The 26452-nt window shown below is 43.7% G+C and overlaps 1 protein-coding gene across 1 annotated transcript in view; it reads right to left on the bottom strand.

The window, feature by feature from the left end:
- The window catches only part of SH3RF3 (SH3 domain containing ring finger 3), a 244917-nt gene extending 218873 nt beyond the window's left edge, over positions 1-26044 (bottom strand). The window contains exon 1 of the mRNA XM_032100460.1: positions 25581-26044. Coding sequence (XP_031956351.1) covers positions 25581-25976 — 396 coding nt within the window. The 5' untranslated portion in view covers positions 25977-26044. The remainder of the gene's footprint in view (positions 1-25580) is intronic.
- Positions 26045-26452: the final 408 nt, after the last annotated feature.

Genomic DNA, 26452 nt, shown 5'->3' with positions numbered 1-26452 from the left:
AATGGTTTGTAAGGTATCATTTACAATGGAGTTCCATGGTTTGCAGTCATCCTGTTAATGTGAACTGTGTGATAAATAATGCATTTCTTTTCTAAACATTAATATAATGAACATCAGCTTTCTAGTATTCACCATATTCACCATTTTTCCTCTATTACTGATTTAAGAGTACACTCTGAACTGAATTAAACCCAGAGCTTTTATACAAATTAATTTGAAACTCAAGAATGGAATTGGCTTTTGCTATCCGTTACCATGTTTCTGTTACACATGAAAAATACTCTCCAAATATCCATTAAGGAACCTGAGAATTTATTCTCCATGCAGGGACTGAAATGTAGCACACCTATAACTGTGGACAAGTGGAAGCCCATTAGCAGTTACTGTCATCATCCATGAGATCAGCTGTGGGGAGATCACAAGAGAGCAGGCAGAAAAGCCACACAAAGGAGAAAAACATAATCATTTGTAAAATATTCCGTTTTATGTCATACTATGCCCACTAAATAATTAATTACAAATGCATCAGTCGCTGTTAAAAGGGAAAAAAAAAAAAAAAAGAAGGGGGGTGGAAATCAATGAAAAGCCCACAAATGTATCTAATAAAAAAAGTACAAGAAGCACTGGTGTTCCAAACCGCCCAGGTTAAACGCTGAAGAAAGCACTGCCAGCAGCAATCGCCTGCAGGCATCCCGCGCGTGATTAGAGACTGGATGCCACAGAAACCGCTCTGTAGAAGAAACCCTCTGACCTGAGGATCTTGACACCAGGAGCCAAATGCAAACCGTGTAATCACCCGTTCCAGATGGCTCTGCAAGCGCAAAGCCACACTGCCTGCACCCAGTTTGCCACAGCAAGAGCACCACAGAGGTCAGAAGGAGTCTGTGTTAATTACTCCCCATTGTTGGCATCACCTAAAATTCCTATTCATTTTTGGATTCTATCTGTAAATAAAAATTTCCATTAAAATGCCTCAGAGGAAATACATTCCCATGAGTTAAAGATGTGAATCACAGATAAACACCCTGCCTGTTACCATGATTTTATGTGAATACAAAATGAGGCTTTCAAAAACTACTGCACATAAAGCATGAATGTCTTTATTCTGGGAGGAAAAATCATTGCTGTAGAAGTCTCCCTCCTTTACTCCCTCCCTGGCTATAGCAGAGACAGACAATCTCATGTTTTTGGATTTTACATTGCCACAGATTCATTTCTTTCACATTACAGGCGAGACAGCTGATAACTTGCTACCTGAAAGGCAACTGTATGGGTAGAAAACCACCCAAAAAAGGGAAACGGCTCAGACAAGAGAGTTCACAGTGGTTAACCTCCTGGAACACATTAGCTACACCAACTCCCAGTTGTCCAGACTAAACAACCCTGAAAGCCTCTTGATTTTATTCACTAACAGGAAATGATTCAGATACAGTTCTGCAAAGGGAGTCAACAAGAAGAGGTAAATTACACACACTCGCTGTACTACATTTTACTGTGAAACAATCGAGTATAAAAATTATTCAGCTCTGATGTAATTTTTTCTTCCTTCCTTCTTTTTAATGTTTTTCCCCTTGGTTGACACAGCTAAAATATAACACGTGATGCCTTTACCGTAAAACTTCAATACACATAATTTTTTAAAACACACATATCCTACAGACTCCTGAGAGAGTAATGTGTCACCAGGTGTAAGAGAAACTGGGATCTCTTACAGAGAATGGTGCCTGCAGATAAAGAATAATGAAACCCAAAGTGCTGTCAGGTCTGGGGCTGCAAACAGATAGACTTTCTTTTTCCTTTAAAGGTTGCCTTTCATAAGAGAGATTTACTTACCAACATCAGTGTTAAACACTCATCACTGAACATGCACATAGAAGGATCACAATCTTTTCCGGCTCCACAACTCATGCCAACTGCTCTACGAAGCACAGCTGTTGTCACAAAATTAAAAGCCCTTCATCCCTTGTCAAAGTACCTGGTACCAACAGCAGCAGAGCACCCCATTTGCCTGAAAATGACATCTGCCTCCCTCCTCCTAAATGTATCTCTACAAATGAAACAGCCAGACTCCAGGCTGAACTTTCATGGTAAGTCAGAGAATTCACACCTTTTAAAAAAATTTTAACTCCATTGTCCCTATATATGCACATGTATACTTAAAGCCACACAAAGCAGGCAGAGGAATAATATTTGGGATAAACCACCAGCATTCCTTCACATTTTGCTGATCAGACAAGATCTAACACGTTGACTACTCCATTACCAGACACCTGGAGCACTGCTGTGATCCAGGACAGATTAGAGATCCAGCAGCTTGTCCCTATCATCTGCTCCAGACTTTGTTGATGCAGACAACTGGCAATTATTTCCTATTGTCCTTATTACAAAAAAGTAAAAAATTAAAAATCCCAAGAGGCCTAGTAAAAACCCCTTCTGGTCCATCATCATTCAGGCTTTAATTAAGAGCTGCAACCAAGTGCTTACATGCCATGCAGCCAGGCAGGCCCCATGCTCAGGACTACTCTTTTCCTGAGACTACTTCTGCAGCTCTTCATGCCAGCAAGGACTTACCTAAAATGACGCTGGGGGAAGGTGCAGGAGGAAGTGTCTGGTTGAGCAATTTGACCTCATACAGAACTCCAAGGGCTGCAAATGGGTAAGAAAGCAGCAATCTGCCTAGTCACATGCTGAGGCTTGCTGGGAATCAGCTGCTCTTCCAAGTCATGGGAGGAGGCAGCTCACAAAATGCCAGTTTGTGACAATTTTTAAATACAGGTTTTGCAGTGTCCAGATTCCCACAGCTGGAGCAATGGTGCTGGGCAGGGCACAGCTCAGAACATCCTGGCACTAAAACCCCTCACATGTTGGGCTGACATACTCTGTTCCCATGCTAATGTCAAATGAAATGTTGATGTTTTCCTGGATATCTGGGTATAGTGTAGTGGATTCTTCCATGCTATCCTAGGGATCTGTAAACACTAGCAGGGCTCATCCTGCTCCTACCGTTTCCTTTGAGTTTTGATCTTACATTTAATAAAAAAATGCTGCTAAATGACTCACAGCCTCTGCTGAATCAGGCCATCAGGAGACAAGTGGTTTGTGGATCTTTCCAGAATGACTTTTTTGTTGCAGTTGTCTCCCATAAGAGAAGGCTGAAGGCAATGACCACGTAGTTCCATTCACATATATAGTGTTGGCAAGCACAGGTCAAGAGTGCTCTAATGCCTTTACCCCACTTTTAGCAGGGTCATGTGAGTTAGTAGGAAGCACCAAAAGTGATCAGGGTCCTGCTGGGTCACGGTGTGTCACCCTGAAGAAGGAGTGGTCTATTAAGACCATCCAAAGCACCACGTGCACCAAGGTACTTGCTGGTAAGACAACAGCAGCCACTAGGTAGAATTAGTAAACACCGGGCATCCTGCAAGTAAATGTCCAAGTAAGTCATCTGGTTAAAGCAAGGCTTAAGTTTGGGATCTTTTCCTAAAAATGACCATGAATAGGCTCAAAATAACATTCAAGATGGCCAAATGAGACTTGGTATGACTGCAGCTAAATATGTCTGCGAATAAGGGCATGTGCAGTGAACAACATAACCGAGCAGACAGGGAGGAAGCACTGCAGGGTCACATATAGCTGAACTAGTGTCGGGGATTGAGAAACGTGAGCAACCTGCAGAGAAGGCAGGGGACAGGGCAGCAGCGGTTCAAGCAAATGCTGCCATGTCTGAACAGCTAGTGTGCAGTGCAGGCTGGTAGCGCAGAGAGGTTGTTCCCTGCTTGCATAGGAAATGAGAAACGAAATTCAGTGAAAGGCACTCCCCAGAGATGGGGGGACTAGGATGACACTGCAGTTGTTTGGTTCACCCTTCCTCCCCTTCCAGCACCCCTGTGTGACCAGCACGTGAGGGGCTGGGAGCAGGACGAACACCGAGCCAGTGGCAGTCTCGAATGCGCGGAAATGACTGATGACTGCCTGTAGGGGGTTACTGCTGGGCCACACTTAAATGAGTTTTGTCATTAAAACAGCAGCACCTTTGAGCGCCATAATCTGCATCTTTCACATCCAGAACACAGTCCTTCTGTTCATCCTCCTCCACCTGTTGCCAGCTGTAAAAGTTTAGTGTTCCTAACACAATCCTAATGTAAGCACAGGCAGTAAAAAACAAAGTGCTAAACCCAGTTCTATTTTTACATTTGCTTCAGACTGGAATTCGCACAACTTGCTAACCATATGGTTTACGGGGACCAGTCCTGCAGGGCTCACAGGACTCATCAAACTTAAAACTGAAGAGTATACTTGCTTCTGAATTCTGCAATGCTTATGTTGTCCTATAAATCACTGTCTTCACTCCCTGGCTCCTCATAAGGAGCCAGGACTTTTTCACACCTGCAGTGCTTAGGACTTTAAGACACATCTCCACCAATCGTTATTGTGGGATGGCAAGGAAGGCATGGGTGAAAGAAGATGCACGGGTGAAAGAACAGCTTTGACATTTTTTTCCTGTAAACACAGCAATCCAGTTATTTTGCTAGATGGAGAACCTGGTAGGGGAAATCACCTTGTTGATATTTAAGAATAACCTTTATACTTTCCAACCAGAACTGTCACTTCGTATCTCCATTTCTTACAAATATTTCAGGAAGTAGGCCATATATAATTAAAGATGCCTATGACACTTGCAATGTTCATTGTCCCTGCAACAGCTGACAAAGAGCAGTAACCCCAAAACTACATTTTATAGTACTGCTTTTTGCCTAACTCCTTCAGGTCCTGTTTTATGAATTAATCAAGTGGAAGATTTCAACTGTTTCTTAAACAATTCCTGATAGGAGGACGTAAGTCACCACCTTGCCTTGTGCTAAATAGATGCAGACAGGTACAGCCTGAACAGAGTTCAGTAGCTACTTAGAGGAAATTATCTCTAACCTCAAGTCAGCCCTTTATTTCTGCAGAGGACACAGCAGAAACATGTTTAATTGACAACACACTACTAGAGTTAACCACAGGCAAAACTGTAGTAACAGAGATTAACACAATTATGCATTTAAAGCCTCTGTTGAACTAGGGCCTTAAGTGAATACCCCACTTGGGAATGGGGAATTATCGTCAGAATACCTGCATTTCTAACAGGCTGCTGGGAACTGCTTTCAAAATTGGTTCTGAAATACTCTTGTTTTCAACATCCTAGTATCAACTCTACTTGGAAAGCAATGGAATTAATTTAGAGAAATGGTTCAGAAAAACAGATGGGTTGCATGTCATGTCTGGGCTCCTTCAAAACCTGTTCCCTTCCTGTATTTTCAGAAAACTGACCAATACCAAAGGGAGTAACAGTTATGAACCCCATATGCTTTGAATACATAAAACACCTATATTTTAGTCCTAAAGCTGTTTGGCAAGCCCTTCTGTTTCTTAGGAACACTAGGCTGTAAGACTTGGTGGCCTCTTTGTTTATAATATTCATCTATTCAATACTACTGACAAAGTGATTGCTTGCTTTCATGGCTTGTGGTAAGTCTTGCCAAGTTAAACAAAGGACTCCTGCTATTAATCTGCTCTACTGATTTCTCTCTTATTTGGCTGAACCTGTTTGTCAAACAACTGTAATAGCTATAAATACTTCAGATTAACTCACAGTAGCCCTAAAGCAAAGACAAGCTATAAGTTTTCAGGACAGGCGACAATTTCCAAAGTCTGAAGGAAAGAACCTCACATCTAAGTGGCTGAAGTGGTTGCACTTTCCAGCTCTGCTTCCAATTGCTGACAGCACAGATATGAACATTAAAACACACACCCAACCAAGAAACTAGCCAAAAGCATCCTTTAAAGATTAACAAAGAGGGATCCTAACAATGCAAGAACAACAGATTTACAGTCTTAAGGACTGCTGACTTCTGAACCCACTATCTTCACTGCCATGACCTGGCACAGTCTCTGTTGCTTTCATGTGCTGTTCAGTACCTCCATTAATGTTCCTTGCCAACCGGTGGCAGGGGAGCAGGGCGTTTGATGTCCGCCAGAGGTCCCTGCCAACCTCAAAAACTCAGTGACTGTGATCTACCAGCAATGTGCAGGGACACACTCTTCATATTCAGACCCAGATTATTCTACATAGCCTGTGAGGCACGTCAGCCCTGTTTCAGTACTTCTTTACAGGTACCAGTTAAGGACCCTTTGGGCTGTTTTCATCCTACCAGGTGTATTTGTTCCTCAACACCCCCAGGAGTCCTGGTCCCCTGGCCCACTACCTGGGCTAAAAACCCAGGGCATGTTGCCCCCTCCTTCCAATCCTTCATACAAATGTACCTGGTAAGAAGTATTAAATGTGAATAACCCTGTTATTTATTCTGAACTCATTTAGAAGGCTTTAGTGCATTAATAAGTTCATAGTAGAAGATAATTTTAGAAATTTTATTAATATGCACCACATCTTAGCAGAGGTATGTGTAGAAGTTACAGTCTGTGTATGCCCAAATCAACTTTATTCACTTTAGTAGGAAATGAGACAATCAAAATATAATTCACTAGAAAGAAATGAGCCAGGGCCTTTCCACTGGCAAATAGCAGAAAAACATATAAACACCCAAGAGAAAGATGTGTGTGCCTTGTACAGAATGAGCAATAGAGTGTTTCTATTAGCTGTAGATGAATGTTTGTCTTAGCAGACCATTTCCTATCAGCAGTATTTGTTATTTTTAAGGTAAAAATAGCAACATTCGTATTGAAATAAAATAACAAAACAAAGGTTCACTGAGGTAGTGAGTTGAAGTGAGACCAAACTTTCCTTCTTAATAGACTGACCCCCTTGCTATCAACCTTCAGGAAAATACAACTTCTCAATCAAAACATTTATATTCTTCTTTATTTGCTTTTCTTCTTGCTGCTTTGCCAGATGGTGGTTAGCAGATGAGCTAACCACCAGTGATGTGGCTCCTGACCTGTATTGCTGATGTACATGATATTTAAGGGCTACTGGGTCAGCACGTAACATCTGGGTGGCAAATCCTCACATATTCAGAAGGACAAGTGACAACCCCGTCAAGAGCACCACCAAAGGAAACCTGAGACAGCTGCAGCAGCAGAGGCATTTATTCCCTCCGGACTTTTCTGGGAGAATTTCAACAGGAGAGGGCGGTGCAGGCACAAGTGAACGATTACAGCATCTTGATCATAGGTTTCAAGGAGAGAAGCTACCTTGTTGTCCCTTCTGAGTTCTCCTGGAGGGCTGTTATACTCCATGGCTGGAGCGTACTCCGTACAAGTACTGATTTACACCAGCTGTATTTTTACTAGAACTGTCCTATAAACAACATCTCATAAGAGGAAAGAAAAGGATTTTTTTTTTTTTAGGGTTTCTCCTTTTCCATTCAAATTCATAGAAGTTTTCAGAACATGTAGGAAACTACAAGAAATAGACAGCTTTAACACAAACTCTTACCTTGCCTTTCCCTCACCCCCACCCCAGTTTATTCAATAATTCTCTAACACTGGCAACAGTCTCCTATACCCTGGCTAAATTAAACGCACCAATTCATTAATATTTTGCAAACTTATTGAACATACCCTATTTTCTCATGGGATATGTATCTAAGAGCATCAGTTTCCCAGTGTCCAGATGCATGGACAAACATTAGGAGAATTTCCCATATTTTATCTGTTGCAGTAGGTACCAAAAATGAGGCTCACATTTCAAATTCTCAGACCTTCCTCTGAAAAACAGACCTGTTTCTATTTCAAGCCTTTCAGGAGGTCTGGGAGAGAAATAGTTAAAAATAAAATTATATTAAGGTCAGCAGAGGCAGCATCATGATTTCCATGTTTTCCATCTTCTCCAGATATGGAATCATTTCTTCTAACAATACAGAACAAAATACTATTTAGCAAGAGAAGTAAATTGAGGCTGTGTTTCATCTTTTTCCTTTGCCAACACAATGGCGCTGTCAGCAATATAACCTTGAATGTGTTCATTTTCATACATTAACCCTTTGGGCCCTGTAAATTTAAACAGTCTTTTTGACTCAAAGAGGAAAAAGTGCATTTTAAACTCCTGAAACAATGGAGAACAGAAATTTTAATTAAAGTTCTCCTTGTACACATGCATATATAACCCTCCCTTCAGCAAAGAAAAACCCTTTTAAAATTAAAGTTATCATGCTGAAATAATTAACATAACTCCCGGGAAAAATGCATAATCTTTGCATACCAAAGCCAAAATGTCTAAATTAACTGTGTTTAATAAATATTACATTTCTCTTTGAGTACATACACTCAGTTAATCATGCATTAATAGGCAGAAAATAGCATTAAAGCTTTAGGTATTGTAAGTTAAGCATTTTAAATTCGACTGGTGTCCTGATCTTTGCAGGTCCCTGAAGGTCTCAAATCCTCAGTCCTCAGGACGTGAGCCAGTTGGAATACCTTAGAAAAGACCAGGAACCTCAGATCAACAGTGCTTTTCCACAGCTGCCAGTCTGGATGTCATCCTGCTGGTCTTGAATGAATCGCTGAGCACCCTGGTGTGCAGCACCGAGAGCGAGCCTGGCACGGCTGCTCCACGGCTCGGGGGTATGGACTGCTCTTCTCTTCTGGGGCACGGGTGGCAGCTTTAGTGGGTGTCTGGGCTGGCTCTGTGTTCATGGACTGCTCTTCTCTTCTGGGGCACGGGTGGCAGCTTTAGTGGGTGTCTGGGCTGGCTCTGTGTTCATGGACTGCTCTTCTCTTCTGGGGCACGGGTGGCAGCTTTAGTGGGTGTCTGGGCTGGCTCTCTGTTCATGCTTCATGAGTCCTACCGAACTAATTATTTGGTACTTCTTTTGTCCCCGGAGCTCAGCATGAGGCTGACTCCTTATTTCAGGGTATTAACATTTTGGTGTGCAGAAAGTGAATTTACAGGAGGAAATATTGGAAGTGGTAGACCCTATATCTGTACTTTTGAGGCACCCTTTTTCAAGCCTGTCTGTTTATAATGCTCACTTAAAATAAAATTTCAGTCTCTCTCAATACCCAAAAGGATGCAGCAAAAAATTAACATCATTATTTGTTTTGTGTGCTTAGCAAGATTTAAATGTCACTCAAAAAAAACCCCAACCGTGACTGCATACATACATACTAACATACATCATACACGGGTACACGATTCTTCATAGATGAAAGGAAGACCCAAATGTAAGAGCAACAGAATTTCATTCAGTCTCCTGTATTTATCACCACTCTTCCACCCTAGAATCGACTATATCCAACCCTTGGTTTACAATATACGTAACCACAATCAAAGGATGATTCACTCCAGTTAAGGGATGTGTTGATCCACAACATCTACCTGTTCCTAGCCTCTCCTCTCAAGGCGCACTTGCATCCCAGCTGCAATGGTTCTCAGCCATAACTGTAACCCCTCCACCAGGTCTTTTAAACTGAGAGCCCAGTCCTGACCTAGCCAGTCACTTTAATAGACATATGTAATCTTCAGAATCATAAGAATAAAAGCAAGTTACGAGCATGGTTATACCATTCAGCAGCTGAGTACATAGCAGCTGTATTTAAAAGTAGCCACTATCAGCCAGTAAAAGCAAATTAATTATTTAGATATATTTATCGGATTTATAGGTCAACTGAAGCTAAAGCTAGTTAATTGAAATCCTGATAACAGATTGAAGCCCGTGCTAGATCCTATACTGTGAAATGCAAAGTCTTTATTAAATAAAGCCATTAAGAAGGATGATAATCCCTGTGGCCTTAAATATGAATAAGGTGCAATGTAAATAATAGGCAAAAATCCAATTTTCATGCAGTGAACTTTCAAACACTCTGCTGTTTCCATTAAATTACCTTTTATTCAACATATTGTAATAGCACTGAGGGCACATCAGGCTTCCTTGTAATACAGTTATTGTTCAGCATAAAAACTGGTTTTTAACTTGAAACAGAAAAGTGAAATATTTTATTTGGCTTCTCTCATATGTCAAATGACATGAAAATGGAGAACAAAAGCTTCACAGATGCAATAGAAGAGAAAATAAAGGAAAAATAAACACATGCAAACAAAAAATACCCAGAACGTGAAGACAAAAGAAAGAAACAGGGTACATAATAGTAGTTTTCCAGTTAATTTTACAGCAATTTAATACTAGGAAATAGAACAGGAAAACAATTTCAGCAACTACAGTAACTAAACTTGGCTATAAGCCAAAGAAAGCTGTAGCACACAGCAAAGGAGGTGGAACTCGTGTGAAATGTCTGTCACGCTCCTTCCAAACATGAGGATGATGACAGGAGCTTGAGTGCATCAAGTGCCACAACAGCACAGTGCTCAAGTCTGGAGGCGTGTGATCACTCCCTGGTTCTGCCGTGCTGGTAGTGGGTCCCTTTGGTTGTGCTTTAACTTCTCATCCACAAAGGAAGCACAGGTATTTACTATTTTCTATGAAGGATTCTATGGAGTTAAGAAACATTAACTAAATATTCCTGTATTTATTGGAGAACTGCAAGCTGTAACATAAGGTCAAGAATTTACTATTATTGTTCAGAAACAGAACACACGTTGCAAAATTTAAACAATCCATTAAAGATGAGACTATATTTGTTATGAATGTCAAACGGTTTTTCCACTATAAACTCTTCTGCAAATCAAAATAATTCCTGCAGCAAAGCTGTGATGGAATAAAGATAAGAGAATGACTCCATTTTTATTCAATTCTGTATTCAATTTGGAAGCATTATAGCCAAATAAACCATTCAGCACAAAAATACAATTTTCCTTGCAGCATCTTCATACTGCATCAAGATGTTTAGAGAATCAACAGTAGATATGTGAACTACTGTAACCTCATGAAAAACATACACATGTATTTTACAATATTTACTTTTCACTGTCTGTAGCTGTGTCTCACGTCCTGTATTCTGTGCTCATTCTCTGGTCATAGAGTCACACAATCACAGAATGGTTTGGGATGGAAGGGACCTTAAAGATCATCTAGTTTCAATCCTCCTACTATTGACAGGGACACTTCTACTGACCTGAGTGCTCCAGGCCCCATCCAGCCTAGCCTTGAACATTTCCAGGGATGGGGCAGCCACAAGTTCTCAGGAAAACCTGTTCCAGTGCCTCATCAGCCCCCACAGTAAAGAATTTGTTCCTCATATTTAATCTAAATCTATCCTCTTCCACTTTAAAGCTGTTACCCTTATCCTGTTACTACAGGTCCTGGTGAAAAAAGTCTCTATATATCTTTCTTAAAAGCTCCTTTTAGGTACTGGAAGGCTGTAATAAGGGCTCCCTGGAACATTCTCTTCTCCAGGCTGAACAAACCCAAGTCTCTCAGCCTGTCCTCAAGTGCTCCAGCCTTCGTCTGGACCCACTCTAACAGGTCCATATCTGTCTTGTATGGGGCACCCCAGAGCTGGACACAGTACTCAAGGTGGGGTCTCATGAGAGTGAAGTAGGGCAGAATGACCTCCCCCAACCTGCTGGCCATGCTGCTTTGGATGCCGGCCAGGACACATCTGAACTTCCAGGCTGCAAGCGCACATTGTCAGCTCATGCCTAGCTTTCCATGCACCAGTATCCCGAAGTCCTTCTAGGCAGAGTGGTTCTCAGTCCATTTTGTAACGCAGTCTGTGGTGATAGTGGTGTTTGCCAGAGGTGCAGAACCTTGCAGCTGGCCTGGCTGAACTTTGTGAGATTCACATGGACCCACTCCTTAAACCTGTCATGGATACTATGGATGGCATCCCTTCCCTCAAGCATATCAATGGCACCACTTTACATGTGCCATCAGCACATTTGCTGAGGGTGCACTCAATCCCACTGTCTACATTATTAAAAAAGTTATTGAACAGTACTGGTCCCAATAAAGAACCCTAAGGAACACCACATGGTGTCCACATCTCCATTTGGACATTGGCCATTCATTTGGTCCATCTCTGCTCCAATGCTGCTCACGTGCAAAATGAATAGGGAGTGTCAGGAGCTCAGAAACAGCTCTGCTCCACAGGCCGTCTGCTGCCCCACACAGAGAGGGTCCTGGGACAAAGGGGTGATGGCAATGGGGCAGAGACAATGTCAAGGGGAGATGGCAATGGGGACACTGTCCTGCTGCTGCTCAGGCACAAAGGGCACCAGCAGTACGGGACACCACAAGGGCACGGAGTGGGCCACGGGGGTTTCCTAAGCTGTCACCCCCATCAAGCCTGAGTGAAAACACAATGCATCCTCCCACACCCCAACAGGAGCAAACCCCTCCATGGCCTGAACCCATGGGGAATGTGGTGACGAGGACACAGCCTCCATGCGAGACCTTTATTCCTGGCAGAATTGTTTCCTTTTGCTTCTTGCATGTGCAAAGAAAGCAAATATGTGAAATAAGAGGGAAAAAACAAATCTATTCACGGCATGCAGAGCAGAAAATAGTAACACCTGACAGACCTACAGTGAAGTAATATAGCAACTCCATCTGTGCAAACCATTATCTTGAATAATATTTTCACCAGGTCAATGAAGCAAAGCTATTTGAATGATGTTTCTCAAGCTTTTCTTCCAAGGAAGGAGACTATTGCCTTCCAGCAATAGTCTCAACTATTCCACCAACACTCTCAAAAATGGTTCTACTGAGATGCTACGATACTGCTACTTACTATGGTAGTGATTTCTCACACCTCCCACCAAACAGAGTCAGAGTCCTAAAGAGCAGATCTGCCAAGTAGCAGATTACTCACATTCCTTCATTAATTACTGAAAAAAGCCATAAAAACCAGAAGAGTGTTTATTTGAAGCTCACTCAGACAAAGCTACTAAACAGCTAGGATACTGAATATTACAAGGATCAGGATCTCCTCATCATACTATTTTCTTGGGTCTGCAGCTACATGACATCAAAAAATGAAATATTGCTATAGAGGCATCTTTTAATGCTCTTTTAAACTCTTCATGGGAGGGAAAAAAACCACAAAACCCCCCCCCGAAGTAACCTTTACTGTTTTACCTGAGATTCATTCTGATCTTTATCTGCTCACTGCCAATTGCTCTGAGTTTACAAACTAATGAAACAACTTCAGGCTGACCACAGTTCCTGCTCAGTGTTTGGCTTCTGTTTATTTCACCAGCACTGAACAGGAATCACTGATTTGGGGAATCAGCATCACTATACACAACTTTAAACTCAACAGTTGACTCAATCAAAGAAGCACGTGTTCATCAAAAAAGCATCAGACCAGCTGAGGAACTCAGCTCTACCCAGTTTCCTGCTATCTCCTATTTTAACTGTGAGCTCAGGCTCCTTTCACCCCAGCCCCTGCATCAACAAAAAGTCTCTCGACGATAGCTATAGGGAGTATTAAAGGAAATACGCTTCTCCTACATCCAAGATCCTAAAAAAACCTCTTTCCCCACAATTTTCATAACCAGGCGAATTAATCTCAAATGATCAACTTAAATAGGAAAGGCCCCCTCTGGCAGGGCAGCATTCTAGTGTAGAAGCTACCCACTACATGAGGGGTATTCCTGAGGGAATCACAGAATCATCAAGGTTAGATGAGACCTTCAAGATTATCCACTCCAACCATCAACCCAGCACCACAATAATCACCGCTAAACCATATCCCCAAGTGACACATTCAGATGCCTCTTGAACACTTCCAGAGACGGTGACTCCATTTGCTCCAATGCCTAACCACTCTTGCAGTGAAATTTTTTTTCTAATATCTAATCTGAACCTCTCCTAGTGCAATTTAAGGTAATTTCCTTTCATCCCTTCACTTGAGAATGGAATAATTTAAACTTCTATTTTGTATAAAATCTAACTAACAAGAAGCCAAAACACATGAAGGAGGCTGGAACAAATGGAATACCACCTGGAATTTTTAAGCCTCATTTGATGAAAAACAAAGAACTACAAAGAATTGAAGAACATCAGCCATTGGGAACATCCCCTCTTCCCCTTGGTATTGTGCCTCTTTTATTGTCACCTCTGTGCACCCTGAATTCTCCTCCCGTGTTTACTGGCCGGGGACAACTGCCCCTGCCTCTGTTTTCTGAGTAGGTGGTGGCCTGTGTGAAGAGTGGTCAAAGCAGGCTGAGTCTAGGGAGCGTTAATTTCACGACAAATACACGATGGCACAAGCCCACCAACTCCTTTCCTGCTGCAGCAATGAGGGAGCAGCTGATCATGTCCCTGGTGCAGCAGAGGTTTCTGAGCTCAGACAGAGGGGTACAAAGACTTAGAAAGTTCAACATGGCCTCCAAATCTTATTAGTGTTATTATTGACTGCACTTGAATACTAACCTACAAAACTGTCGGGGCAAATTCTCCCTAAACACTCCCCTCATATTTTTAAGATTAGGCTTATCACACAAGCCCTACTCCCATAGGAAACCAAACATCCAAAATGATCCTCTCTCATTTTCTGCCTAGCCCTATGCCGCCTTTCAGTATGACTCTACATGGTACAGTCATCCTGTCATTAGCTACCACCAAGCACCCCCCTCTCCCAGGGTCCCTGACTACTAGCATCCCCAGTGACTCATGAAGCATTTCATCATCCATGTGGAAGAAGCTCATCTTCTGGGTCCTTCTATGAGCTCATCACACAGAAAAAAAGGTGACAATGCACATCCTGAAAGCTGGGTTCTGCAATATAGGCTAGAGAGGACGTGCTAATTTGGGAGGTTAAAACTTCAACAAGCAGGAGTGAAGGCACAGAAAGGTGCCCTGGCCCACTGAAAAGTGAGGATTCATGTGGAGAGGGAAAGAGGACAGGAGAAGCAGAGCCCAGCCCCTGGACAGGCTGTTCCTGCCCACTCCTGACTGCTGGATGTCTGCAATGGTGATGAAGGAAGGGCATGATGACACAGATCCTTCCCTGGATCTTCTGTTACCACCACCAACAAAGCAGTTTGCTTCTGGTATTCCTATTTTTTGTAACTTTTTAAAGGTGGGTGAAACAGCTGGGAGAGGAGATGCATTAAACAGCATGACAAACTGCCTCGAGTCCCCCAGACAACCACAGTGACTTGTGGCACCAAACCTATTTCCTGCTCTCATTCGTGGGGGAAGACAGGGCTTGTCTCTCAGCTCTGCACACTGCACAAGGCAGCAAAGTCAATACTGTATTTCGTTGTTTTGGGATTTTTTAATACAACAGGCAAAACCAGTTCTTAGCAACAGCAACTTCAACGGTATAAAATTCATATGAAACAAACATTAAAAGTGGAGAAACTGGAAAGCAAATGTTGCTCTTGAACACCACCAAATGTGGCTCTGAACAGCTCTGTACTTCTTGTAGTATGCTGCTGACAAGACAAAGGGAGGAAGACACCAACCTTCCCTTTAGCTACTTGCTTCCTGGTTTTAGAAGCCAGGGATGAGGATTATTACAGATCATGAAACCTACACAGTCCCTTCTTAAAAATGTGCTGAATTATTTTTAACAGTAGTGACCCTCATGGAAGTTTACACTCAGATAAAAGTGAGACTGACTGCACATAAAAGGAAGTCCTGTGTTTATCAAAAGAACAAATAAAACTCTAACTAGGAAAAAATGAATTTTCCCTTATGCACTATAGATCAAAGGTAACATGCTTTCCTTTTACGAAAAAATTACTAATTGTTAAAAAGGTGTAAGTGGTTCAGATTTTAAATTGCTGCATAACTGTGAAATACAAATAATCAGATGTTTCCTACTAAAATCTAACACCATAATTACCTACACAGCAGAAGAGAATAAGCAAAAAAATTTCATCTCATGTTTGTCAACTACTATTTCACTGTATTTTATGACGTGTGTATGACTCTATTCTCCAAGGGGGGTTTATGATTTGTTTCAGAAAGAGCGTACGCAAAAGAATCAGGCTCTCCACACAAAAACTCTTGGCTGAAATGCAAGATGCTCTGGACTGAACACAAAGATGTCCTCATCTACCTCTTCCACAGTGCTGCACCCTTCCCACACAGAGCTGGCCAAGGAGCAGCAGCCCTGGCGCTGATGCATTGTGCCCACTCAACATGCTGCAGATCACACTTCTGCCAGGAAAGTCTGTGCTATTTCTGTGTCTCATCTCGTGACATTTTAGCATGAAATCACAAGGATGCTCAGCAACGAGCATCAGAAGAGCCTGTCACGACACGTCCCAGCATCCTCGAGGAACAGGTGCCTTGCAGCACACTGGGACCCGTTCCCCTGCCAACCCCTTGCTGGGCATCCCTTCTCCCTCACATGACAAGCACAGATCTGTATTTTTGGGGTGCAAGAGGAGACTGCATATGTGCACTCCTATGATCCCTCAAGGACACGTGCTCTGCAACAGGGGTACCCATGGGCACACCTCCAGAGATGTGGCAAGACCAGCCACTGCACTGTGACACAACACACACTCATGTCTGACAATAATGCACAGTTTACTGGATTGGATATGGATACAAGAATGCATGGAAGAGGCCCTTCTGACAAAAAAAAAATACATTCAGGGAGACAGATATATATCTATATATCTATATATATATAGATAGATATATATGTAGATATAGATATATATAGTATACATGCCTATATTTGTGTGTATTGTATTTACAGACAACTAGATGTTAGTTGAAGTCAATCAAAACACAATCAAAGCAAAATCTTCCTTCTACTTCCCTCTAATTCCTGCTACTTCACTGCATTAAAATAACTACAAATTCATAAATTATTGCTGTTATTGGAAATGAAAACATATTGATTTGCTTATAAGGATGACAATATTGTAAACCCGGTACAGGTTGAAATAAAAGCATTTCAAAACACACATGAAGGCAGCCAGTAAAGAGGCAGCCTGCTAAAAGCTGTTTCAAAATTAATTTAGAAATTAAAAAGTAAGTTTATAAAATCATGTCTTTTTATAGTAGGTCACAGAGGAGTTTTTTTATTGGAATTGGCCTGAAAGTAATCCACAAATAAACATATTAAATAATATTTACTGAAATGATCATTTAGGAAAGTAAATACAATAGTGCCTGTGTTTGGCCAACTTCTTGGCTGTTGCAGGGAAGGCAATTAGGAGGCAGCATATCAAACACAGCAGTGCCTCCTTCATTTGGTTAGGACTGTAATACCTTAACCCAAAGGTTCATCCACTACTGCACAGTCAACATTTTAGATCTCTCTTTCCCTCTATTCATTTTGCACCTAAACCCATTTTAATGATACATCAACCGCAGCAATTAATGAACCTTTGTCCAGAAGGGGAAAGACTATAACAGCTTAATGAGACAGTAATACATATTAAAATCAATATTATTCAGATTATGTATCTATTCTAGTCCTCCCTCTGAAAATAACTGAGACTGTAGGAGAAATGATCATTAGCATTTTGGTAACAATCTCGCCAGCCTTCTGTTAAAATACTTTCTCTTTAAAGTAAAACTGGGATTTGTTATCTTATACAAGCAGACCACTCTAAAATTAGCAATGGCAAATTCATATTAGTTTGCATCAGATTTTCAAAAAACTTGGAAAAAAAAAAGTATGCTAACTTGCCTGAATAATCAGACTCTTGTGCTTGTTGCTGTAGCAGTGGAAAGACACTCTAAGCATTGACTAAGAAGCAACCTCTTCTCATAAATACCATTTTTGTGCACAGAAAGGCACTCCTTAACCATATACAGTATTAGTTTCACTTGTCTGATAAATCATATTCCTGTTGACAGCCAACATGAGGGACAAATTCCTCCCTACCACAAATCCTTAAGGTATCTTCAAAACAAAAAAAAAAAAAAAAAGGGCTGAAAGCTGCAAAGCAGGAAAGGGTTTTGCACCTTTGTCCCATTGCCACTGCAAGCAGACAAAAAATTCCTCAGCATTCCTGAGTCAAATTATATTATGCAAACACCATGGTGAAAGAAAACAGTTCCATCTCTCCCTTTTTTTAATTAGTGAATCTCACAGCCTTCCTTCTCCTGGCACCCAGTGCTGTGAACCAGACAGCTAAGCCCTCCCATTTCCAAAATCGGACAAGATGGAGACCTGCTGCAGAAACAGCTTTAAAGTGTTCATGAGGATCTGCATCCCCCAGAAACCCCTGCCCTCAGTCAACCACATGCAAACAGACCAGTTGCACCAAAAATCCCAACCACTCCGACAGGACAAGAAGCCAAACTTCAGAAGGGGCCAACCCATGCTTTGAAAGTGCCAGAAACCGGTTATAAGACAAACCCAAGTGAGGTTTTCCCTATTTAACCCCTCAATAGCTGGCCTGCAGATGTGAAAGACTTGAGCCCAGTGCCAGGGGACAAGTCCTTCCGCTGACCCCCTGAAGAGCTCCATCAGCTCCTTTGGGCAGATATTCAGCTGCCCATCACCTGAGTTCACAGGTCACCCAGCTAACAGCAATCAGTGAGCAGCAAGTTCTGTGGAACCAATGGAAGTTATGCTCAAAAGACTGGGCAGAAAGTGCTCTTGATTCCAGATGTTTTACATTTTTCTCTCTGCTTTTGAAAACAAAATGTCTTTTTAATACCAAAAGTAATACTCCCTACTTCTGTTCTTCCCCTAAGCCATTTCATGTACATGTATCATTAAATTAATGTTTGTTCTTTCTAACAGAATAAAAACATTCAAATTACATACAGAGACAATTAGATTAAATTATTAGGCACGCGCTCAGGGTTTTTTTTTTAAAGCTATTCAAACAATTTTAAAGGTTTTTCAGAAATCCTCTAGCAACATAAGCAAAACTTCTCCCAAAGAGGAGGTACCAATTTTAACATTACTGCCGAGGAAGACTGTAACGGAGCCAAGTGAGTAAAACTAGCCCATCAGCAACCCCCCCCCTTGCCACCCCATACAGTCAGGAAAAGGCATGGCTCAAGATGTCAGAGGAATCCAAACCAGCAAAAGAAAGAGGATACGGGGCTGGTATGTGGGGAGAACCTGTTCCCAGGACCATCTGCATGATGCACTAGAAAGAAATTTTTCTCATTTTTTAATTATCCCTTTTTTTTTTTTTCTTTTGCATAATGGTCAGACCAGTAACTTTCCAGCCAAAGTACCAGGCTGCTCCACGCAAGAGGATTCTGTCATTAGGAGCAGTTTGGTTTGGTGCAAAACTAGGAATAAATAGGTAGCTTTCAGCTGGCACTGTATCTCCCCGTCACTCCCTCCACAGCTGCAGAAGCACAGCTGCTGTGGGAGCTGGGCAACGCCAAGGTCATGCAACTTTCTCAAATCCTGTAGTTTATCTTTGTCCAGGCTCTCATGTCCTATTAAAACTATTCTTGGGTTCTTCCCATGACAGCTCATGGCAGACTGGGAAAACCTGTTGTAAAATATCAGATTTTAACAAGACTGCATTGAAAACGCTTGCAAAAATTTAGCTTGATATGTGATTAGTGAATACAGGAAAGCTGAAACCGCGTGCATCCCCAGCAGTTGTGGTCTGTAGAAGTCACAAAGTCCCTGAACACTGAATGAATCCAGTGCTCTAGAGGTCATCGATTACAATGTTGCAATGCTTAAAGACATTGATCAGAGTTAGTTGATTTATATATATGATTTATACTAGTTATAAAGCCTTCTGAAGCTTAAGGAAAGGCTTCTAAGAATGATCTACAACTTCGAAAGAAAGTGACATCTCACAGCCAAAGATATTTCAGGTGGGTCATTGAAGTGCAAGAGTAAACCCTGGTTTTTATCTGAAATTTAAGCACTGTTTCTTAACAGAAACAGCATGAAATGTTGAACAGAATAGTGAAATTAGAGGAGACAGTATAAATACAACAGTGCAAAACTCAAGAAGTACCCAGCCTTTTCAAGTTGAAATTGTAATGGGATTATTAAGCTAAAATTATGAGACAGCAGACAAAAATAACTCCACTGTATAAGAAAATACCTTCTCAGAGAAAGAAATCCTCCATGGCATAAATAAAATATTGTTGTAGCACTTTATGTGGCAGCTTATTGATCGTTTGGACACAGCTTCATCTAGAAAGAGCATGCGTAGCCTCCCCCTGACCTGCAAGTACAGGCACCTGGCATTAACAGCCAGTGTCTGCAGCCTGTCTGACCTGTTGGGCACCCAGCCAGAACCAGGAGTCTGCCTGAACATGAACTGATAAGATTAGAAACAAGGAATACAGTGTACTGTTACAGTCCACACACAGTGTGCATCGCTGCATCCCTGTGCCGACGCTCCCCGCAAACAAAGTGCAGCATCTCTGCCAAACCCCACTCAACGGCAGAAAACAACCATTGTAGCTTCAGTGTATACAGCCAGCACTTTTAAATTTTCCCAAAACCCAGCTTCTCTAGTAGCAATTCTGTGTTTGTAGGGCAGCTTCCTTCGGAAGATTGAGAAGCACATGAGGGTGGGCTAGTGCTACTAGGGCAAGTTTTCATCTGGGAAACGTGAAGCTCAGAACGGTCATGCAGCTCACTAGACATCAATGACCACGTTCTGCATGTGCCTTGAAACAACAGCAGAGCTTTAGGGCAGCTGGGCAAAAATTGCCAGGGTTGAAACGTGCACAAAATCTTTAGGGCTGAGTCAAGCAAGCCTATCCGTCTTTGAGTAACCAACTACTGAACATGGAATGCTGTCATATGCTAAACGTTACCAGTGTTCGTCATGAATCATTCAGAAGGATGACGTGCAGGGATCAAACTTAGCATTCACATTTGACATCAAGAGGAGTCCTACAGAGGCATGTCCCACTGACACAAACTAATAGGGACTGAGCCACTGCTGGCCATCCCAATTCAGAAGAAAAAGTCCACTGTCAGCACTGGCACTCTTGGGTCACATCATGTTTTTCTAGCGTGCAAGTAAAATAACACCATCACGCAGTAAAAATCACAAGTAAAAATACTCCATTTCTGGAAAACATAATGGACATGAAGATGACACCTGCAAATGGCACATTTTCTGAAAAGTGTAAGAGCTCAGTGAATGATGAATTTTTCTGACACAGCCCCTCAGCAATCCCCTCTCCTATGCTCACTCATTTCTGTGAGGACAGCTTCAATTGCTGGGGTTTTAAATACTCCTGGCTGTATTTTTCACAATACCCTTAGTATGGTAGTTAATCTCCTGTGTCAAAACACATTTTTAGCCGTCTGCCAGACAAAAAGAAAATCCTCAAGATCAGAGCCTTTGACATGTGGAACATCACTCTTTTTTGGATGGTTTTATGACAAAGTTCAAGATCAGCAAAACTACAGCATCAGAAGCAAATAAATCAAAGAGAATGAACAAAAGTAAGGTACGTCCCTGGGTTTATGTACATGGCACAGTGCTGAACAGCACTCCAGTCTGTGCAAGTCTGACCATTAAAAGGCAAGCTGAAGAGTATCCTCTGCCCAAGACAAAGCGTGTCCCTTACACATTCCTATTGTGATATATATAAATGCATATAAACGCCAAACTCCATCTGCTTCCTCTTGCATAATCCAGGGTGGGATCTTCACCTGATAGACAATGCATCCAAAAAGGAAAGAAACAGGGGAGTGGAGAAATACTGTGACGTCTACTCTTTTAATCCACTGTACCCAGCCTAGGATGAGGCAGAACTCTTAAAAAGTGACTGAATGTCTCTTTTGGAGAATTTCTACAGAGTAGCTGAAAAGCAAATTAGCATTGTTCCCTCTGCTTGCAAAACACTCATGTGAAGCCAAGGGCTAGCAAATGGCAGCCCTTCCCCTGAAAGGCTGAAATAGCTCTGCAAAGCTGATACACATGAGATGCATCCCGTGCAACACAGAGTGGAGCCCATCCGTCACTTGGCTCAGGCATGCTGACCCATTATTCTCCTTACATGCACATCTTACTCTCCACCGTTACCTACAACCCCATCTGGTAATGCACCACACCCCTATCCATCACTTCGGCCATGCTCTCTCTTCTGGGAAAAAAAGAGACATGTTTTGTTTTTCTAGGTTGTTTCTTTTTCATGCAAATGTTGTTCTCAGTTTGTAGTATGAGGAAGCCTCACACCTGGAGTGGAAGACGCCTGGTTTGGGAGGAAATTACTAAACACTTGCATGCACTTAGCTGGCTATTAGATCTTAAGAACTGCTGAAAAAAAATTTAAGTGATCAACTGCAATAATTGTTAAAAAACCCCCCCAAACTCCACACTCAGTAAAGAAGGCAGATTTACCATAATGCCTCAACAATCTAAGGGAGCTATTTACTTTGACAGAACCTGAATTCCCCAAGCAATCTGACAGTGGTAATGGAAACAGAGGAGCCAATAAATTATAACCTTGTGAGTAATGGGCCTACCATTATAAACCACTCTGAGCCTCCTGTCTATTCCCTGGGGGGGCACACAGTTGTTGGGTTTCCTTTCCTCCATTCTTCCAGTGTGCTCTTTCAGCAGTTGGACCCTTTTATAATGTATAATATCATACTCTGCATTTACACAGCTTTAATATGAACATCTCAAAATATGCTGTATCATTTAGAACAAGACTACTGGTTTTTTACAGGCTGAAACAGAGGCATTGGGTCACTAACTGGCTTATGAAAGGTCACACACCATTATATATTGATAGAATCTCAAATATTGTACAAGCATATATTAGTAGGTACACGCCACCTCCAGATCTCTCACACTGAAGATGTGTACCAGGTATCTCAAAACACCTACAGCATTTCAGGAGTGTTTCTGAAGAATGGTCTTGGACAACTTTAGAAACAGCACCTGTGCCAGTTCACCCCCAGCTCAGCCCCTCTTACGCTGGCTTTCAGCAGTCTGTACAGACCAAGTCTGTGACAAACTACAGGAAAAGAAAGGCCAGAGACCTGACAAAGAAATACAAACCCCACAGAGTTTTGCTCAAGTGATAAACAACGTGTTGATTTTAGAAAACAGCATCTACACAAAGACAGCTTCTCCAAAGTATAAGGTGCAGAAGCAAAATACAGGCATGGTAGCAACACAGAGGCTGGCCCTGCTCTGTTGTCTACGGTTAATTAAAACTCTCACAGAAGCACATCCCTGGTGTGATTCTAACATATCGGTCCAAGGATCTGGACAAGATTGAAGTCTGATAGAAGTGACCTTGGCTCTCTGCCATTACACTTCACAATCAGCAGTTTCCTTCCTAGCCACAAAGCCCATAATGGTATGTCCTATTTTATATACTGCATTATCTAAAATGAAAGGTAATAATTAGTAAAATAATGTAATTTGCATTTAAGCCCCAGGCAGCAAATCTACAGCAATTTCTGAAACATATATATATCACAAAGAATCACTTCCGCTCTCTTCAAGGCAGCTGACTTGTCAAAGACCAACGAAAGGCAGAAAGGGATGTAATTCTGCTCTTCCATATCAGCCTCAAAAAGAGCTTGATTCTAGCCTGGATTGTACCATCTACTGTTTAGTACACAGAGAGGTTCTGCACTCTTGTCTCCAGGACTGCTCAGCAATCAGCTGTATCAGCAGCTCCAAGGAGGATTATTCTCCCCTGCTGCTTTTTTTAAAAGCAGATTAGTTCAGACTTTCTTTCACTGTAATGAACCTTGTAAGGATCAAGCACATTGCATTGATTTCCAGGATAAAATTGTGCCATCAGTCAAAAGGCCAAGCAAACAGTTTCACAGACCCACTCTGTCCCAGCAGACTCACTGCCCCAGAATCACCCATTAACCTCAGCAGAGGGAAAAGAATTGCAGTTGTTAACCATAACAGTCAAAATGTGATTCTCAGGTCGTGTTATTTTGCTTTCTGTCAAATTCAGATGGGTAACAACACTCACAGAAATGGACAACAGAACTGCCAACGCTCACCAAAGTGCTATTCAATCAAAGGCAGAAAATGATAGAATGCAACGTGTTTTTATTTACTACATGATATCTGCAAAAATGGCTAGGGAAGCAACTTTTTAAAAGCCTGACAAATTACGGCAAAATAATGAAAATTCAACTTCCTTAAAAATTTACAAGTAGCTTTCCCCATCAAGCTTTTCCTTACATGTGCACACCACTGTAACATGCAAGCTTGACTAGGACGTGAAGATTTGATAACCAGAGATTGTCTTCTTGTTGAATGGTCACAAAAGCACGGTGAGGGTGCAAGACCCTGCCTCTCCAACACAAACACTGCAGGTGTAACAAGCAAACCCTGACTCCCACAAAAGAAGCATGCCTGGACTTCAAACCAGACCATGGGATATTGTACTTTACCTAATGAATGCAAACTTCCCTTTCTGTAATGCTGAAACTCAAGAAGACAGGAGTCGTCTGCTGTGACAAAGCTACAGCACTAAGCTTAGTTGAATAACAAGCAAAAAAAAAAGCAGAGGGCAGAATGCCATTGCCTTTTCTTCTTTAAATTGGACAAGTCATTATTAAATACCTGAAGCTCATTGAAGACTATGGTTTAATAATAAAGGATCTCCCCTTCCAGAAATGCTGCCTAGCATATTTCACTTCCAACTCCAGAACTGAATTTTATGAAACAATGTATGGCATTTGCCATCATTTCCTGTAGGGAAAACTTCAAAACAGTAGTACTCAGAAAAAACCCCAAACAAACCAAAAGTAGGAAATTAATTAATTGAAACATTTACTATAGCAATACAACTTCACAAGGAATCTCTACACTGACCTTTTCAAATCAAAAGGCTGTACACTAAACTATATCTCAAGTGGATTTCGTGAAAGAGCAAAGACAATTAAACATATCCAGTATATATATGACATTAAAAGTGAGATTAATTTACAGTCTTAAGACTGTCTCCATTCTCAAGTCTCCTGAAGACGTCCAATAGTAAATTTTATCAGATCGCATGAAAGAGCAATACAGAACACTGGGAGGACTGATCTTGTTCCCTCTGAGCCAATGAAACACTTGTCATGGACTTTATAGGGCGCGAGATTGGGCACTCGATTGAAGAGTTAAATGAATAAATGCACACGCTGCAGTACTCGCCTTCGATAAATCACACACCTTATACATAAAAATGAAATTACGTTCCCTTGAGAGGGGAAGCTTCAGCTTCAAACCCCGCTCCGTTCCGGCTGTCAGGAGGGCTCTGTGTGGTTGTAACCGCACCGGCAGCGCCCGGGGAGCGGAGGGGGAAATTCCGGGGCTGGAGGAACACGCCGGGCTCGGGACCGGCCGAGCGTTCCCAGAGACTTCCCCCGCAGGCAGCGAGGGTGGGAGCCGGCTCCTGCCTGCACCTGACAGGCACCTGGCGCAGCCCGACAACCCGGATAAAAGCGCTTTCGAGGCACTCTGCGGTTCATAACTCCACGTCCGGCTCTGCTACACCGAGGGCGGCTCAGCGGCCGGTCGGTGCAGCAGCTGCCCCACAGCCGGGAAAAGCCCACCCAAAGGGGGGTGTCCCGGGGCGGTCCCGGCCGCTCCCGCCGCCCGCGGCCGCCCAGAGTACTTTGAGGACATCCCCGGCCGAGCCTCCCATCGTTAGATCGGGGGGTGACCACACCAGCCACAAGTGCAGGGCAGGCGCACGCCGGTGCCCGCGGACGCACACTCTCCGCCGCCCGCGGGACGTCCCGCCGGCAAACCGGAGCCGCCCGGCGCTCCCCGGGGACGCGCGCTCGCCCGGCCGCGCTGCCAGCCCGCCCGCCCCCGGCCCGGCACCCACCTTTCCCAGCAGGGCGCTGCGGCTGGCGGCCGCCAGCTCCCGCAGGCTGGCGGCGGCCGAGGCGGCGGCGGCGGCGACGGCGCTGGGGGCGGCGGCGGGCTGGGGGTACGTGGGGGCCGCGGCGCTGGGGCTGCCGCTGGCGCCCCCGGCGGCGCGGGGCCGCTGCCGGATGCCGTCCAGGAGGCGGACGAGGAGGATGTTGGCGGGCAGCTCGTCCACGCCGCAGCCCACCAGGATGCGGCACTCGGGGCAGCGCAGCTCGTGGCGGGAGCTGACGATGCTCTCCAGACAGCGGCGGCAGAAGGTGTGCTGGCACGGCAGCACCTTGGCCGTGGTGTCCAGACGCTCCAGGCACACGGAGCACTCCAGCAGATCCAGCAGCGACGACTCGTCCATCGCCGACGCCGGCTCCCGCTCCGCCGGCGTTCCGCCGCCGCTCCGCCGCCCCCTCGCCTCCGCCTCCGCCCCCGCCCCGCCGCCGCCGCCTCCGCCTCCCCTCCGCGGGGCAGCGCAGGGCCCCGACGCCCCTAGGGCCGCCGCGGCCGGCGGCGGCGAGGGAGGGGCGGCGGCGGGGCGGTGGGGGCCATCGGGGCGGCGGGGCTGCCCCCGGCGGCGGGCGGCGGCGACCTCGGGGGCTGCCTGGGCGACGCTGCCCAGCGGCGTGCGGCGCGGCAGCGATGCCAGCGGCGGGGAGCGCAGCGGTTCGGGAGGAGGGCACCTGTCTGCCCGCGCCTCCTCCCGCCGCCCGGCGCGGCTCGGCAGCTACGGCGGGGCCCGGCGAGGCGCCCGCCGCGCCTCCGCGCGGGGCGGGGAGCGGCGGGAAGCCCCGGGGGGGCGCCCGCAGCACGGCGGCCGCCCCGCAGGCGGTCCCC

Source organism: Corvus moneduloides, chromosome 2 (assembly GCF_009650955.1).
Source record: "Corvus moneduloides isolate bCorMon1 chromosome 2, bCorMon1.pri, whole genome shotgun sequence".
Lineage (NCBI taxonomy): Eukaryota > Metazoa > Chordata > Aves > Passeriformes > Corvidae > Corvus > Corvus moneduloides.
This window is presented reverse-complemented; position numbering and strand designations above follow the sequence as displayed.